Source organism: Podarcis muralis, chromosome 3, assembly GCF_964188315.1.
Source record: "Podarcis muralis chromosome 3, rPodMur119.hap1.1, whole genome shotgun sequence".
In the NCBI taxonomy this organism is placed as follows: Eukaryota; Metazoa; Chordata; class Lepidosauria; order Squamata; family Lacertidae; genus Podarcis; species Podarcis muralis.
This window is the reverse complement of record NC_135657.1, coordinates 95,847,993-95,864,070: the sequence shown is the minus strand read 5'-3', so window position 1 is coordinate 95,864,070 and position 16,078 is coordinate 95,847,993. Positions and strand designations below refer to the sequence as shown.

General features: G+C 42.3%; 1 protein-coding gene across 3 annotated transcripts in view; it reads left to right on the top strand.

The window, feature by feature from the left end:
- The window catches only part of SNTG2 (syntrophin gamma 2), a 220,894-nt gene extending 205,446 nt beyond the window's left edge, over positions 1-15,448 (top strand). For all 3 annotated transcript variants that reach the window (XM_028722423.2, XM_028722422.2, XM_028722424.2), the window contains exons 15-17: positions 4,681-4,773; positions 7,397-7,507; positions 15,182-15,448. In XM_028722423.2, the coding sequence (XP_028578256.2) occupies positions 4,681-4,773; positions 7,397-7,507; positions 15,182-15,313 (336 nt within the window). In that variant the 3' untranslated portion in view covers positions 15,314-15,448. The remainder of the gene's footprint in view (positions 1-4,680; positions 4,774-7,396; positions 7,508-15,181) is intronic.
- The last annotated feature ends 630 nt before the right edge of the window (positions 15,449-16,078 follow it).

Here is a 16,078-nt window from a genome sequence, read left to right as displayed (position 1 = left end):
CACTATACAATGACTTTTCCATCATCCTTGTGGGGAGGGGGAAAGATAAATTTCTGTGAACTAAATTATTTGAACCCATCAAACGAGCAGTGAAGTCCATAGATAAGTATGCTAAGTGTTTTATATCAAAGCCATGTCAGTTAACGGCTGCCACTACACCACTACACCATGTAGCAATGAGTTCCACATCTACCGATGTGGTGTTACATCCCTGCTAACTTGGTTCAGTAGCAGCTACCTCTCATCTGAAGCTATAATTGCTGCCTGGCAGCTAATGCTAAATTCAGGCAGTAGCTAAAATAGTGTTATACTTTCTTTGGGAAAAAAATTCAATCATCTCCCTGGGACAACAATGCAAAATAAAACTTTCTATAATGGGCTCTATAAATTCAAATGAGATATTAAAAGCTGTTTAATTAGGCTAGATTTATGAGGTCATTAAAAGATAATTATCTGTTTGTTGCCAGAAGAACGGCTTTAATTACACAATTAAGGTTTAGATTGTTTTCATTATGTATAGTAATGTATTACACTTTCACTTTTCTTGGTCATTTTTATGTCGTTAAGTCCATTTCACTTCAAATCTAATTTTAGAAACCCACAGTCTTAAGAATCAATTGCACATCTGCCCTCAGCACTAAACTTTGGCAGTGTGGGGGTAAATTTAAGTCTGTTTGGCTTTTCCATCAGTTACAAAAACAATAAAGCAAATTCCATGAATCTAACACAGAGCGCCTACAAGTTTAAGCCCCTAACTATAGCACCCTAATACGGTCATGGGGAAACTGGAGCCCACCTAATTAGCCCTTTCATGGGTCCTAGTTTGGCCCATGAGGTTGTCCCTCCCCCAACCACATCCGCCTTCTGCACACCTGACAAGATATGTAATATCAGGTGAGGAGCAAGTAGAGGATTGCCTGCCAATATACAACAAGGTGCCTTAAAGCACACTCCCCCTTGGGCACTGGCAAGAGAGGCTTGCTGTGGCCACCAATCAGTTGACTGCAAATGAGAGCAAGCCAGTAGGAATCAGCTGTGCCTGCTGAATTCATGAGTGCAACCAATCCTAGTAGAATGCAGAACTTGAAGTCTAATAGGCCCTGAGTGCAGGCTACCTGTGATCAGCTCCCTCTGTAGAAAGTGGATCCTGAAATCTGCATGGATTGGCTGTAAATTCAAATCCCCATGCGTTCGGCTTGGCTTGGCTTTTCCTTTGTAGCGTAGTATGTCAGGTGGATGGGCCCCACTCACCTGTCAAAATGGCCTGCCAACAATGGGTGAGGGGTGGGGATCTGATCCACTGGTCCCATTCCCCACCCTTGCTCTAACGTTTCTACAATGCTATGTTCATCTGTGCAGGTGTGTCCCACAGTATTCGTCTTACATAACTTTGCAACCATACTGTTTCCTAAACTATAACAGTGACTCTATACTATTGTGTTTTAATCAGTATGCCTCTGATTCTGAAACAATGGTACGGAAGCTGTCCAGAGGTGCATGCAGGAAGGCAATGAGATATAAGAGGCTTGAAATAGCGACTCCAATGAATAATAACCAGTGCTTGAATTATTGGGAGTGGGGGACAACCAAGAGGGTCCATGATGAAATCCACAGTCCAAACCCCTTTAATTCCATCCCACTTTTAGCTAAAACCTTCCCCTTCCTCTGTTGCTTTGCTTTGCATTACATTGCTGTTGTTGTTGTTGTTTAGTCGTGTCCAACTCTTCGTGACCCCACGGTCCAGAGCACGCCAGGCACTACTGTCTTCCACTGCCTCCTGCAGTTTGGTCAAACTCATGCCGGTAGCTTCAAGGACACTGTCCAACCATCTCGTCCTCTGTCGTCCCCTTCTCCTTGTGCCCTCCATCTTTCCCAACATCAGGGTCTTTTCCAGGGAGTCTTCTCTTCTCATGAGGTGGCCAAAGTACTGGAGCCTCAGCTTCACGATCTGTCCTTCCAGTAAGCACTCAGGGCTGATATCCTTAAGAATGCATAGGTTTGATCTTCTTGCAGTCCATGGGACTCTCAAGAGTCTCTTCCAGCACCATAAATCAAAAGCATCAATTCTTCGGCAATCAGCCTTCTTTATGGTCCAGCTCTCACTTCCATACATTACTCCTGGGAAAACCATAGCTTTAACTATACGGACCTTTGTTGGCAAGGTGATGTCTCTGCTTTTTAAGATACTGTCTAGGTTGGTCATTGCTTTTCTCCCAAGAAGCAGGTGTCTTTTAATTTCATGACTGCTGTCATCATCTGCATTACATTACCATTAAATTAGCCACGACTAACTAAAGTACACTGGTTTTATTTGGCCTACTCTTACTAAGTCAACTACAACCCATTGAACCAGGCATGGGGAAACCTACAGCCCTCTAGAAGTTGTTGGACTGCAACTCTCATTGGCCATGCTGGCTGGAAAGCCACTGATTCCCCACCCCTACACTGAACAGTAGCTCAAGGGGCCATCACATTATAATTCAAGGACCAACGATGACATAGAACTACATTAAGTTCTTGCCATTGTTTGCACAAAGTGATGTGATCCTTTGCACAACCTGCTAAGTTTGGTATGCTACCCTGATCCACTCATAAATCAAGGCACTATATTGGTATAGGGGGCAGAACCTTACCCAAATTAAGGCAGAGGAAGGACCAACATAAAAAATAAGATCTCTGCAAGTATCATGTACACTTAAGCACAATAAGGAATGGAACATGCAGAGTGCTAGATGCCCCACACACAATTGTGCCAATGTTACTGCATAAATATTCAGCCATATTAGCAGTCTAAGAAATGATATATAAAAATAACTTCCTACATTTCTGTGTGTTCCATATTCGTGTTTTGGTTTTAGGCTAGCAGTGGTTAGTATAGGGTTGTATACCGGTAGTTCTGATCATACTCATTACCATTTCAGAGGAAAACTGAAATAAGCACGCAGCATAGTTTTTTGTGCTGTACTAATTTTAGCAAGGTGTATGGAATCAACATGAATAAAGATCACAGAAGCTGAGTTTGAAGTTGATTTACTCTGTGATCAAGCCAGCATACTTCTAAAGGTGCTTTTAACGAGTGTACAGAAAAGTGAAATAAGGCTTTGTTATCACAAGGCAGAAGCAATACTCCCGGGGGGAGGGATGGTACTGAAAAAATGCTGGTGCAGATTCAACTCTAGGAGCGCAGAATAATCTATAGCAGTTTCCCCAAAGTAGAACATCAGCTCCTAAAGGAGATGTAAGGTCCTATTGAGCAGAATTCCTCCACTCCACTCTACTTCCAGTTTTTTTTTTATGAATAATGTCTGATTTCAGAACTGGTGCATGTACAGTTTTGCCTTTGTTCGTTTTCCTCCTTTAAGTAATCCACATGCACAAGAGATTTTGCTTACTGAAATAATGATGTAAGCTTTTATTTATTTTATGGTTAATTTTAAATGAATTTATCTCTATGGTGTTTTTTACGGGGGGGGGGGTTACCTTATTGTACACTACTTAAGAGTCTATGGTGTTAAGCAGTATGGAAGGGCATTAAGCAGCCTGGTGTTGCATAAAGGAGAAAACCCCACAGAGTACATATATCAATAAGGTGCACATTTCTGTGTGCATGAAAAAAAATGTCCCAAGCGGAGCATTACAATGAATACAGGATGTGCTTTCAAAATTTCATCTTCGACCAAAATCATTCAGTGGCCTATTTTACATGTCACTTTTAACTGTAGTTAAAATAAACTGGTTTAAATGCTGCTGCACACAGCTGAAATCATGTGTGCTTCACTTCTGCCCCACTCCTGCTGCAGCCACAGTGCTGGGAAACAACCTATAGTCTGGCCTAGCGTTACATCCAAACCTGGGCTCATGGTCTGCTTCCTCTAGACAAACCATAAGCAGTAAGCTAAGAACAAACCTTGATTACCGCTTGCGGTTTGATTGTATGCTATGTGTTCATGAAGTGTGAAAACTGATGTGTGTGTGTATCGATGCATGGATAAGTGTGTGCTATGTGTGAGAATAAATTGTGTAGCTGTTGTGCATGGATGTGTATAAATGGTTGTGCATAGAAGAAAGTGTGTGTGGGATATCCCTGCTGGCTTTTTGCATTTACCCCATCCACCACTGGCAAATAGGGCTGGGAGAAATCTGCTTGAAACCCTGGAAAGTCTCTACATTACTGAGCTAGATGGATCATCGGTCTGACTTAGCGCAAGGCAGTTTCCTATGTTTCTAACTTTCCTGAACCAGCAGTGAGCCACTGTGGTGCAGTAGTTAGAGCACTGGACTAGGACCTCAGAGACCAGGTCTCAAATCCCTGCTCAGCCATGAAGCTCACTGGATGGCCTCAGGCTAGTCACAGTCTTCCAGGACAGCCTATCTCATGAGGATAAACTGGGAAGAAAAAGGAACCATGTACACCACCTTGAGCTCCTTATAGGAAAGGTGGAATAGAAATGTGATAAATAATCAATATGCTTGTGGTTTAGTGGGGGGAAATATTGTGGTTTTTCTGCATCGTTTTAATGGTGTTTTAGTGTATTGTTGCACACCACTTTTATAGTTTAATAAGAGTTGGCAATATATAATTATTTGGGGAGAAAATAAAAATGAAGCATGTTGGAGTTTCAACAATGCGAAAACATAATTTGCTGTTCATCATATATGCTTTCTTTGCTCTTTTCCCAGTCTAAAACCTATACATGTAGCTGGCAAGGAGAAAGCTTGTGTTTCACCTTAGACTTTGCTTCGGGATTCACCTGCCTTGACAACAAGACAAAGGTACGAGGAAGCAGAAGGCGAAATATAAGAATTTGTTTTGTTATGAAGCACCCATGCTGTTCCTTGAGAAAACAGAACTGTTGCTAATCCTTTTCTGGTGGTGGAAAATTCGGGGTGAATCCAATCAAAAACACCTTTGAGCCTATTGGGATGCCTGTTCCATGACATTGAAGTGTATTCTTTCCTGCTGCCATTCCATCAGCAGACCGCTGACCAGTGCAGCTGTTCTGGTGTGAAAGTCCTTTTACAACCATGTCTGCCCATTCCTGATGATGAACTCTTGACAGCCAGCTGTGACTCATTTGCAAGGCATTTTATTTTGCCCAGTAAATGGCTCCAGACACATTCGACACTTAGATGCTATAATCTAAGGACAGCATCTTTTATGGAGGTGTCCTGTAACTTTCCTTCTCTGGCTTCAATTATTGTTGCCTAAGGAAGTGCTAGCAGTAGGAGAGTAGCTGAGTCGTAACTCCCTCCCTCCTCCCCACTCCTCTGTTAATCACCAAAATTAACACCTTGAGGCAGAATGACCAATATCCTTGAAGCAGGCTGTGGTATGCCCCGTGTTCAAAAAGCTCTCTCAGACCTTCCAACTTTCACTTCAGTGCTTTAACAGGTGTACTCTCAGTGTGACTAACATTGGAAAGAGTCCAGTACCTGCTGACAGCAGAGGGTTCTTTTAGATCTATAAATAACTGGAAATATTTTTAATTAGTTTTTAACAAATGGCTTGTAAGTCACTTGGCACATTTTGTTGTTGTTGCATGTAAAAATTAGTAATGTGCCTTTCCCATCAAACTGACCTTATGAGCCACTTCACTGACATGTGAGCTCAAGGCCCTGAATATGCACACAGGGTCGGCCCTACCATTAGCCAGAGTGAGGCAGCTGCCTTAGGCAGCAGATATTTGTAGTGAAGAGGAATGCTTCTGTTTATGGGGCTGAGGGTGGGGGTGGAGAGCACCTCAAGCATTAAATGTTTTGGGCTAGTTCTGTAAACATAGCAAGATAAGTTCCAAAACCTTTGAATAGTAATTTGGTGAAATTTTATCAGCATGAAGAAGGATGTGAAGAGCGCAGAAGTAGAATTTTATATATGAGAGACACCAACTATATAAAATTAAGTTATTTTTGAAAGCTAATGGAATATCAAGTAAGCCCTTTGCAAACAGCTTGGATTTGAATTTAAAACTTCACGTTTGATTTAAGGGGATATGGCTTGCCTCACATCAAATTAGCCAATACACTTTCAGTCAGAAAGAGAAGATTATTACATCTGCATTACCTGTGTCAATGTTTAATGATGGAACAGAATGCTTGATCAATGAAATACTGCTCCGACTAAATCCATTTATCAGAAAAAGCTGTAAAGTGCTCCACCACAGCAGTGACTTCACATTGATTCCCTAATAAAAGGACAAAACTTTAACCAACAGTAAGGGGGGGGGGGAGTAGAAATTTCATTATGACAGTAAGAAAAGAGAAGCCGAGGCAGAGATACTGTGTACATAAAAGAACTGTGTCAGACTGACTGCTTTAAAAACATTATTTATACCTTGAAGGTTTGCTATGAGACTGAACAAAGGCCTGTCCAAACAAAAATTCTCCCAAGTAGTCATGTTTGCCATCTATGGAAGGTTTTTTTCCCCCCTTGCCACTATTTATTTTTCTGCTTCTTCTGATATTGTGTTCTCTAGGTCGATCTAAGTGACCATTCTCTCAGGCTCGTAAGAAAGGGAAATGTCTCCCTGCAACATAGAGGACAATCTTAATATCACACCATAGAATTTCATGCGAGTTGGTTAATTGTGTGATGTTCCATTTCCTGTGCATCTTTTTCTTAGCTACTTTAGCACTCACAGAAGCCGACCATTTCCATCCGAATTCATGGGGTGACATTCATCGTGCTTATTTGCCAGTGCCAGCAGAACAGACACTTGCGCAGTGGAGATGCTTTCTTTCCTCTCGCTGCCACCCCCTGCTCCCCAACTCCAAATCTTTTCTAGAGGGTCCCCAACCTGCTGGAGCAGATTTTGGGGGTATGAGGGGGACTGCAGTGGAGAGAGCGGAAGGAGAAACCCTGCTTTGCAAATAAAAATCCAGTCTGCCAGCAGATTAATACAAACGGATATCACCTGTGGAATTCAGATGGAAGTGAACAGCTTCTGTAAGTGCTAATGCAGCTAAGAGGATTATTAGAAATAGGATGTTGCACAAATAAAGAAGACCACATCAAAGTCCAAATTATGGTATTAAATAAATATAATTATAATGGCAACGTTCTGTTCAGTGTTTTTAGTGAGAAAATGCCTTCCATTTCAGTTCTGAAATTACTGAAAATTTCTTTTGAGCATGGAATTTCACCACACTGATATGAAACAAGGAAATAAAATCCACATGGAGATAAATACTGTGAAGTAACAATATGTTGAGTGCCCTCATATGTATAGTAAACCAACAAACCTTTGGCAGTTTTGTGTGCTGATTGGAAGTAATGCATCAGTTTCCCCCCCAAAATAGCAATATACCATTTATTTCTTCTTTACTTCTAACCCAAAATGTTCAGTTGTTTCGGGAAAGTGAATATTCAAAATGCTAACTATCTTTCATTTCTTTGCAGAATGTCCTCTGGAGATTTAAATTTTCTCAGCTCAAAGGGTCATCAGATGATGGGAAAACTCGTGTGAAGCTGCTTTTCCAGAATACAGAAACCAAACAAATTGAGACAAAGGTTGGCAATGAATATTGCTGTGTTATATGAAACTGAATTTGTATCAAGAAAATCTTGATTCCAGTTCACCTTACATAGTCAATTATAATTTCGAGTTTTCTCTTTTCTGTGCCATGCAAGCCAGGTCACAAATAAGCATCTAGTATTGTTCATAGATTATTACACAAAAACGCCAGAAATTATGGCCACTTTTTTGTCACCCTATGTGCAATTGATCTGGCATGGATGCCTGATTTTAACATGCCACAACTGAAAGAAATAATAAAAAAGACAATGTGGCTGGCCTACTCTAGCAACCTACCTTAAGCCTTCAACACAATAGTCAAACCACTGACTATTACTTAGCTTTATTGATCAATACCCATTGACTCCAAGCTACTTTTGCCTGCATCTTTCAGCAGCTCAGAAGCATCTACTTTCATCAGAAAAATTGCCTGCTTAGGGAATAAATAACACCCTCCCCAACACACATACATGAACTTTCAATCTAAATTGCAGCCTCTCAAATCGACATTGGGTTAAAACAGTGGAGAGGTAAAGAATCTGGCTGGCAGGCATGATCCTGGTGCTCCCTACCCCTTGCAGGCCACAGTCCCTGATTTTCATGTCAGCCTGACTAAAATATTAAATTGGTAACTAATCCTGTGCAGTTTTCATAACCCACCACACCCCTTCTCTTCCCTTCTCCACACAGATATTTATCAGCTTTTGTAAAGTAATTTGAGAATTCCCCAAATTGTCATAACATTTTTGTGCTTGTACAAATCCTCACATATGTGTAGCTTTAAGGTGTTACCAGAAGAATGAAATGGAAGATGATTGATGGGCTCAAGGGACAGGCCAATACTAGCATTCAAGACCTGTTTTTGATTCAGAATCATTGCTAGGACACAGGAGAAAGAAAGGCTGATAACCTCAACATTTATTATTGATGCAGTTTGTAGTACAGTAGTGACCAAGTTACTGATGAGAGCAATGGATTTTCGGGAGAGGCAGATGGTGCTGGACAGGAAAGTGTAGCCAATAATGAGAAACACAAAATGTCATCAAATAATGCAAGTTTCATTCCCCTTGAGTAGATAAGCTAGTAAATGTCAACAGCAGCCTAGTAAAGAATTATTTCAGCATTTGTTGGGCAGCAAACACTATGGTTAAGTTTATGATAACGTTTTCCCTAAACGTTTTTGTTTGAATCTTTATATTCAGAGGGATTCAATTTCACACTATTGACTTTTGGACAAAGGAGCTGCCCACAGTTTTCCTGTATTAAATATTATGGGGGTTTTATGTTGCCATTTTACAGAGACAAAACAAGAGCTCCCCACAAATATGCTAGAACCGTGTTGCACACATGTCTCCTCCCTAAGCAACAAACAATAATAAAAATAAAAATATTGAAACAACTGAAGCAAAATTGAAAACTTAGTTGAAAACTGAGAGAACCAGACCGTGAACCTTAGTATGGGTGAGCTGAAGAAAGCATAAAGATGGCACCAGGCCAACGTCTCTGGGAAGGCTTTTAAAAACTCTCGTGCCACAACCAAAACTACCATCTGTCTAGCGCTGGGGTAGTCCTTCAGATGGACTGTAGAACTACAACTCCCATCAACCCCAGCCAATTGTTAGGCAGTGGTGCGAGTTGTAGTCCAACAACTGTAGTCCAAGTGCAGCCCATTGGTTACCCCTGACGTAGCAGTGACCTGACTCTCTTCATTTGGTTCAGCCACTTAAGAGCAGAGCATCTGAAGATTTCAGTACAGTGGTACCTCGGGTTACAGACGCTTCAGGTTACAGACTCTGCTAACCCAGAAATATTACCTCGGGTTAAGAACTTTGCTTCAGGATGAGAACAGAAATCGTGTGGCGGTGGCGGGAGGCCCCATTAGCTAAAGTCGTACCTCAGGTTAAGAACAGTTTCAGGTTAAGAACAGACCTCCAGAACGAATTAAGTTCTTAACCTGAGGTACCACTGTATTTACATATACAAGAAGGTGCTATTTCAGGTAACTTGGTCCCAAGCCACTTAGGACTTTAAAGAATGAAAACAGTAAATTTGGCCTGGAAATGGACTGGGAGCCACTGCAGGTGACAAAGCAAAGGCATAACGTGATCAAAATGCTATCGCATATTTATTTTCAGGAGCTTGAGTTTGATGGTGTTGAGCTTCCTGTGTGCTTGTTTCTATCGATATCAACAGGATAACCTATAGATATTACTGATATTGACTGACGTCTTGCATCAGTAGCAAGCGGCATTCAAAACAGTTGAAATTCAAAGTAATTTCATTGTTCTGATTGCTCTGCTGTTATACAGGGACTGTTTTCAAGGTCAATAATGTGCCGTCTGGTAGGAAAGTAGTTTGCTGATTAGTTTACTGCTCAACAAGTATCCTTGAGACACATATTTATGTGAAGAAGTTTTGTGCAGAAGGAATATGTAAAATTTAGTGGGTCCAAAAGCAACTAGCTAGCACTTTGATTTGTGCAGAAGTGTGAAGGGCTATGTTCAATAACTTGACATACCTGTTGGGAAGCCAGGGTGCTTAAAAACATTTATTGAAGCTGAACTGGTACCCCACATACCGCATTGATAAGTAAGTAAATAAATTTTTATTTATACCCCGCCCTCCCCGGCCAAGACCGGGCTCAGGGCAGCTAACATCAAATATCAAATACATTAAAACACAATCAAACAATTGATTAAAATACAGCTTAAAAATTAGAATCAGGATAAAATTAAATGACTGCCCACGAATTACAACCATAGGGGTCAGGAACCTCAAGTATTCATCAGGGCCAGCTATCCATGTTGGTCCCACATGAGCCAATAAAAGGACCCAAGAGGTAACTTGCAGGGTCCCATAGAGGGGGGTCAAACTGGGCCCAGACCGAAGGCCAGGCAGAACAGCTCCATCTTGCATGCCCTGCGGAAGGATGTCAAGTCCTGCAGGGCCCTGGTCTCCTGCGATAGGGCGTTCCACCAGGCTGGGGCCAAAGCCGAAAAGGCCTTGGCCCTGGTTGAGGCCCAGGACTGCCAAGATATTATGATTTGCGGACCGTAAGGTCCTCCACGGGGCATACCAGGAGAGGCGGTCCCGTAGCATATGTTATATTATTGATAACAATAACATAAATGGAACTGCCTTTTCAAGCGGTGGGATTTTTTTCTTCAGTGTATCATAGCTGGCAGATTTGCAGGGGAAATGATGTAGGTTTAGCTGGGGGGGACGGGGATGACGACTTATGAACATTGAGAAACATCCGAGGAATGTGTACACTGGCTTTTAAAACCAAACATTCCACCAATATTTCCTTCCAAATGTAAGCATACAGTACATTTTAAATTTCTTTTTTAAAAAATCAAAAAATCTATATACATAACCCTGGGGCTCAAAAGCTTACCACCAGCCAAGTTCAAGGTTCTTGTATTAATTCACAAGCCTTAGCAACTAGAGACCAGGATATCTCAGGGACTCCCCGATCCCTGAGGTCCTCAAAGTAGCCACTGTTTGTGGTCTCCCATGGCTTGAATTCACAAGGAGCTGCATGTTCAGTACGGAGGGCTCAATTTTTTGAAGCTGAGATCACTCAGGCCCCCAGTGTTGAACTTCCAGTGCTTACTGAAGACTTAAAAAAACATTCCGGCAGGCTTTTAAAGTGAATTCTGATTTCATACTTTTAACTCATTTCAGTCTCATTGAGTTGCATTGGGACTCCTGTACAACCAGCTGTGATTGAGTGGTATACTGATTGTTGAAATAAATATTCAATGAAAAGTATCTGCAGGTAGAAAGAGACATCCCTCTCTTAAACTCCCCATGTATTTCATTGTTTCACATATTTTGGGGGTACAGATGTCTCCCATCACCACCCCTATCCCTGACTGTACAATGGTATCTCAGGTTAAGAACTTAATTCGTTCTGGAGGTCCGTTCTTAACCTGAAACTGTTCTTAACCTGAGGTACCACTTTAGCTAATGGGGCCTCCTGCTACCGTTGCGCCACTGCTGCACGATTTCTGTTCTCATCCTGAAGCAAAGGTCTTAACCCGAGGTTCTATTTCTGGGTTAGCGGAGTCTGTAACCTGAAGGGTCTGTGACCCGAGGTACCACTGTACAAGATATCAGTTCTAGGAATCTTCATTTGAAGAAGGACACAAACTGTTGTACAGTGGTGCCTCGCAAGACGAAATTAATTCGTTCCGCAAGTTTTTTCTTCTTGCGAGTTTTTCGTCTTGCGAAGCACAGTTTCCCATAGGAATGCATTGAAAATCAATTAATGCGTTCCTAGGGAAACCGCCTTCAGACCAGGTCCGGGGACAGTCTGTCCCCCGACCTCTTCTGAAGGCTGGGGGGGGGGACAAGGGCTTTTCTTCCCACCCCCAGCATTTTAAAAAACCCCGGGACAGCGGAGGACTTCTCCGCTGTCCGGGGCGATCTTAAAATGCTGGCGGGCGGCATTTTAAAATCGCCTGGGACAGCGGAGGACTTAAATCGCTGTCCGGGGCGATTTAAAAGCCCCTGGGAAGGCAGGCAGGGGCGACAAAGACTTTTGCCCCCCGCCAGCCTTCAGAAGAGGTACTGGACCTCTTCTGAAGGCCGGCGGGGGGCAAAAGTATTTGCTCCCCCCTGCCTGCCTTCCCGGGAGAGTGGAGAAAGGCAGCGCGTTTCTCCGCTCTCCCGGGAAGGCAGGCAGGGGAGAGCAAAGCCTTTTGCCCCCCGCCCGCCTTCAGAAGAGGTCCAGGACCTCTTCTGAAGGCGGGCGGGGGGCGAAAGTCTTTGCTCCCCCCGCCTGCCTTCAAAAGCCGTCGGGCTGCGTTTCTCCGCTCTCCCGGGAAGGCAGGCAAGGGAGAGCAAAGCCTTTTGCCCCCGCCCGCCTTCAGAAGAGGTCCAGGACCTCTTCTGAAGGTGGGTGGGGGGCGAAAGTCTTTGCTCCCCCCGCCTGCCTTCAAAAGCCCTCCAGGACAGCGGAGAAACGCGCCGCCCGGGGCTATTTTAAACCCGCTGTCCCGGGTTTTTTTAAATGCTGCCGGGCGTCAGCGCTGCCGCCCGGCAGCATTTTAAAATCGCCCCGGACAGCGGAGAAGTCCCCCGCTGTCCCAGGTTTTTAAAAAACCTCTCCGCCTCCCCGCCAGGCTTCGGAGCAGCCTTCCGAAGCCTGGCGGCGGGAGGAGGTCCGAGGACAGTGGGGAAGAGGCGCTGCGCTTCCCCGCTGTCCCGGAGATTTCCCTATGGGCTTTCGTCTTGCGAAGGAAGCCCATAGGGAAATTCGTTTTGCGAAGCGCCTCCGCGACGGAAAACCCTTTCGTCTAGCGGGTTTTCTGTCTTGCGAGGCGTTCGTCTTGCGGGGCACCACTGTACAAGAACAGGTTAAAGTGCACACAAAAGCAATTTAAGCATTGCTCATCGCTCAAGACATTTTCCTTGATTATGTGAAATGGGCCTCTAGTTTTTAACTTGCCACTTGATAGTGCAGGTGTGTGACATTCTGGCTGGTGGCTACTGCTGGAATTGTATCAAGCCCCAGTGTAGGTTGGACCTGAAACAGGGAGAAGGAATATGGGCAGAAGAGAAAGTAAAACCTGCTGCATAAAGTTGCTAAGAGGTTTCTGGAAGGTGAAAGCAGCTTCTAAATTATAGGGAACTGCACGCTGATGGTGCCTGGGGACTAGTAATGCCTCCATGGAGTTTTCTTCCCTTCTGACCAACCTCCAGACATAAATCTCCAGTACTCTCTCATTTTACAGGGAAACTTAACTCAGTAGAGAGCTGTTCACTTTGCTACAGTTCAGGGACAGAGGGAGCAGAAAGCAGTTTTTCCTGCATCCATATCCTTACAAGCCCCTAAATGCAAGTAATCCGTATTGCTTTCAGTGCTCCACAACTGTGTACAGGCCTCCAGTTTAAGCAATTTTGCAATCCCAGAAGGATTAGCTTTTAGTTATCCTTCTGTAATATAGTGAGACAAAGTAGTAATTTGAACCACGAAGCTGAAAAAATGAGGATGTAAGAAACCTCCCTGAGAACTTTTGCTAGCCTTGTGAACACTCTTTTTCTTTTCTTTTTTGTAGCTTCTTTTGAAATTCTTCAGCTGTAATACCAAATGAGGGAATGACAAACCCTGGCCTAAAGCTTTGAATTTTGCTTTAGGCCAGATCTGGTGACAGCTTAGAGATGTTCCAAGCACCCTAAGAAACTTCACTAGGCTTACTAAAATGGTTCTGACTTCCTTTGAAATTCATACAGTGTTTCACCTGAGGAGGAACTTGAGCATTCATTTCAAACTTTCCCTCGGCTGACATTTCAGCAGCAGCACTAGAAATATACAAGGTGACATTCTTCTTTAATCTACGAATACATAAAGTGGCTCCCACAATCCTATCTCACACAGCAACTCACACAGAATCTCTCATTTGGATCCAGACTTACTTCTGAGTAATAATAATAATAATAATAATAATAATAATAATAATAATAATAATTTATACCCCGCCCACCTGGCTGGGCTTCCCCAGCCACTCTGGGTGGCTTAAAAAAATAAATAAATTAAAATACTGTACTACATCAAACATTAAAAGCCTCCCTAAACAGGGCCGCCTGTTTAGTAGACATGATTAGGATTGTGCTCTAAGTCCTATTGAATTCAATGCAGCTTCATCGCTTAGAGTAGACCCTCTGAAATCAATGGCACTTCATAAAAGGGCCAAGAAGGCTGAAAGCAATAAGTGAACCAAAACACATTCCTACTTAGTAATGACTGAGTTAAGACCCATTGATTGCATGACTAATACTTGAACAACTGTTGGACAAACAGCAGAAGGAAATAAGTGTTTGAGCTTAGTCTAGTGCTGGAAAACAGCACTGAGTATCTGGTAAGGGCATATGCAGTGTGTGATGCACAAATTCTTTTGCAATAGATTACGTATTACCAATAGATCTATAAGTACCATTATGTATATTTTTGCTCATGCACTCACTGGATGTTTAAGGGATAAATAATTAAAGCATTATTGAGGCTTCCGGTTCCGCTCTGCTTTAATGGAGGCAGCCCCTGCGACAGTGGGAAATTGTTGGCGAAGGAAAAACAAGGATGATTTAGAGGTAATTTAGGGGTAACCATCCTTGCATATTCCCCCCCCCCCAGGGACAGAGGGGGAAGGGCTTCACTCACAGTCCACCTCAGTACCTGGGCTCTCACTCCAGCATGGAATGCAGGGGGCAAGGAGGTGCTGAGTGCAAAAGCACTTCACCTGGTGAAAACCCACCCTCCAAGGCCACCGCCATTAAGAAGCAGAGGTTCTCCTCTTAATTAGAGCTGAATTGGACTAAAGTACATGTGCGTGCTAGAAGAGATGAGATCACAAACAGCAGAACAAACCAACTGCAAGGACTTTAAGGGTTTAACTTGAGAAGACTTCAAAAGACTTCAGTTCAAAAGACGGTGAACCGCCCTGAGACCTCTGGGTATAGGGCAGTATATAAACAACAACAACAGTGGGGGAGGGGTGCCTACCTAGAGGGGAACATTATTCTTCATTCATGAGAAAAGATGTATGTTAAAGAAGGTTGCATTTGGCGTATAATTTATAAGTTACTTTTTATGGTCTTGATGCATTTTGACCTGTAAAATGTGTGAAACTTTATTTCACCCTTTTTTCCTTTTGCTCTCATTTCAGGAACTAGAATTTCAAGATTTGACAGCAGTTTTAAACTGTATTCACTCATTTATAGCTGCTAAGGTTGCCTCTGTGGATCCATTATTTATTGACAGCCAGAGTATTGCAAGAAAATATACCTACAGTAATTGAAGAGATTCTATGTTGTGATTATGACAGATAAATTATTTTCTTAAAGAAAAAAATATTTCATGCACAATATTGCGATCCCATGTGATTTTATAAGAGATATATAGTTGTGTTATCAATAAAAGTTACTAGTTTTCACATTTGATTCATCATTGTTAAATCTGATGAGTTAAACATTTATTCAAACTGAATCAGTTTGTTGCCTTGAACTTAAATGAATATTTTCACACTATGATGAATTGTAAGTCTTATTTTAAATCTTATTCTCAAGCATTACATATTACAAAATTAAATAGTAATATCAGGGGACCAGAATATTCCAAAAGGCTGAAACTGCACTTGTAGACTAAGGTTGTAGTTTAACCTAACATTTTCATCTACAGCCTGGTTTATAATTAACTCGAATGATTATGCTAATCGATTTGAAATTCAAGATTCACTTGAAAAAAACAGACTGTCTTATTTCTCCACTAAAAAAGCCTATTTATTTTTCAACATCAGTACTGTTTATTATTCTGAAAAGCAAGATTCTACAGTACTCTATCACTCCACATGTATATGTTGGGCCTTGTCTATTTAAAATGCTGGCAGAGTGTACAGGTATCTGTTTTTCATTTAATTTAGTTTTCACTTATTTGGTTTTCCATACAATTTGAATAAAAAGGTCTGTTTGCGGGGAGGGGGAGACACTCTAGGTCATATCCCATATTTGTCATCTTGGATTATCATGTTACCTATGAAAGCAAAGACATAAGATTGCATTCAAGG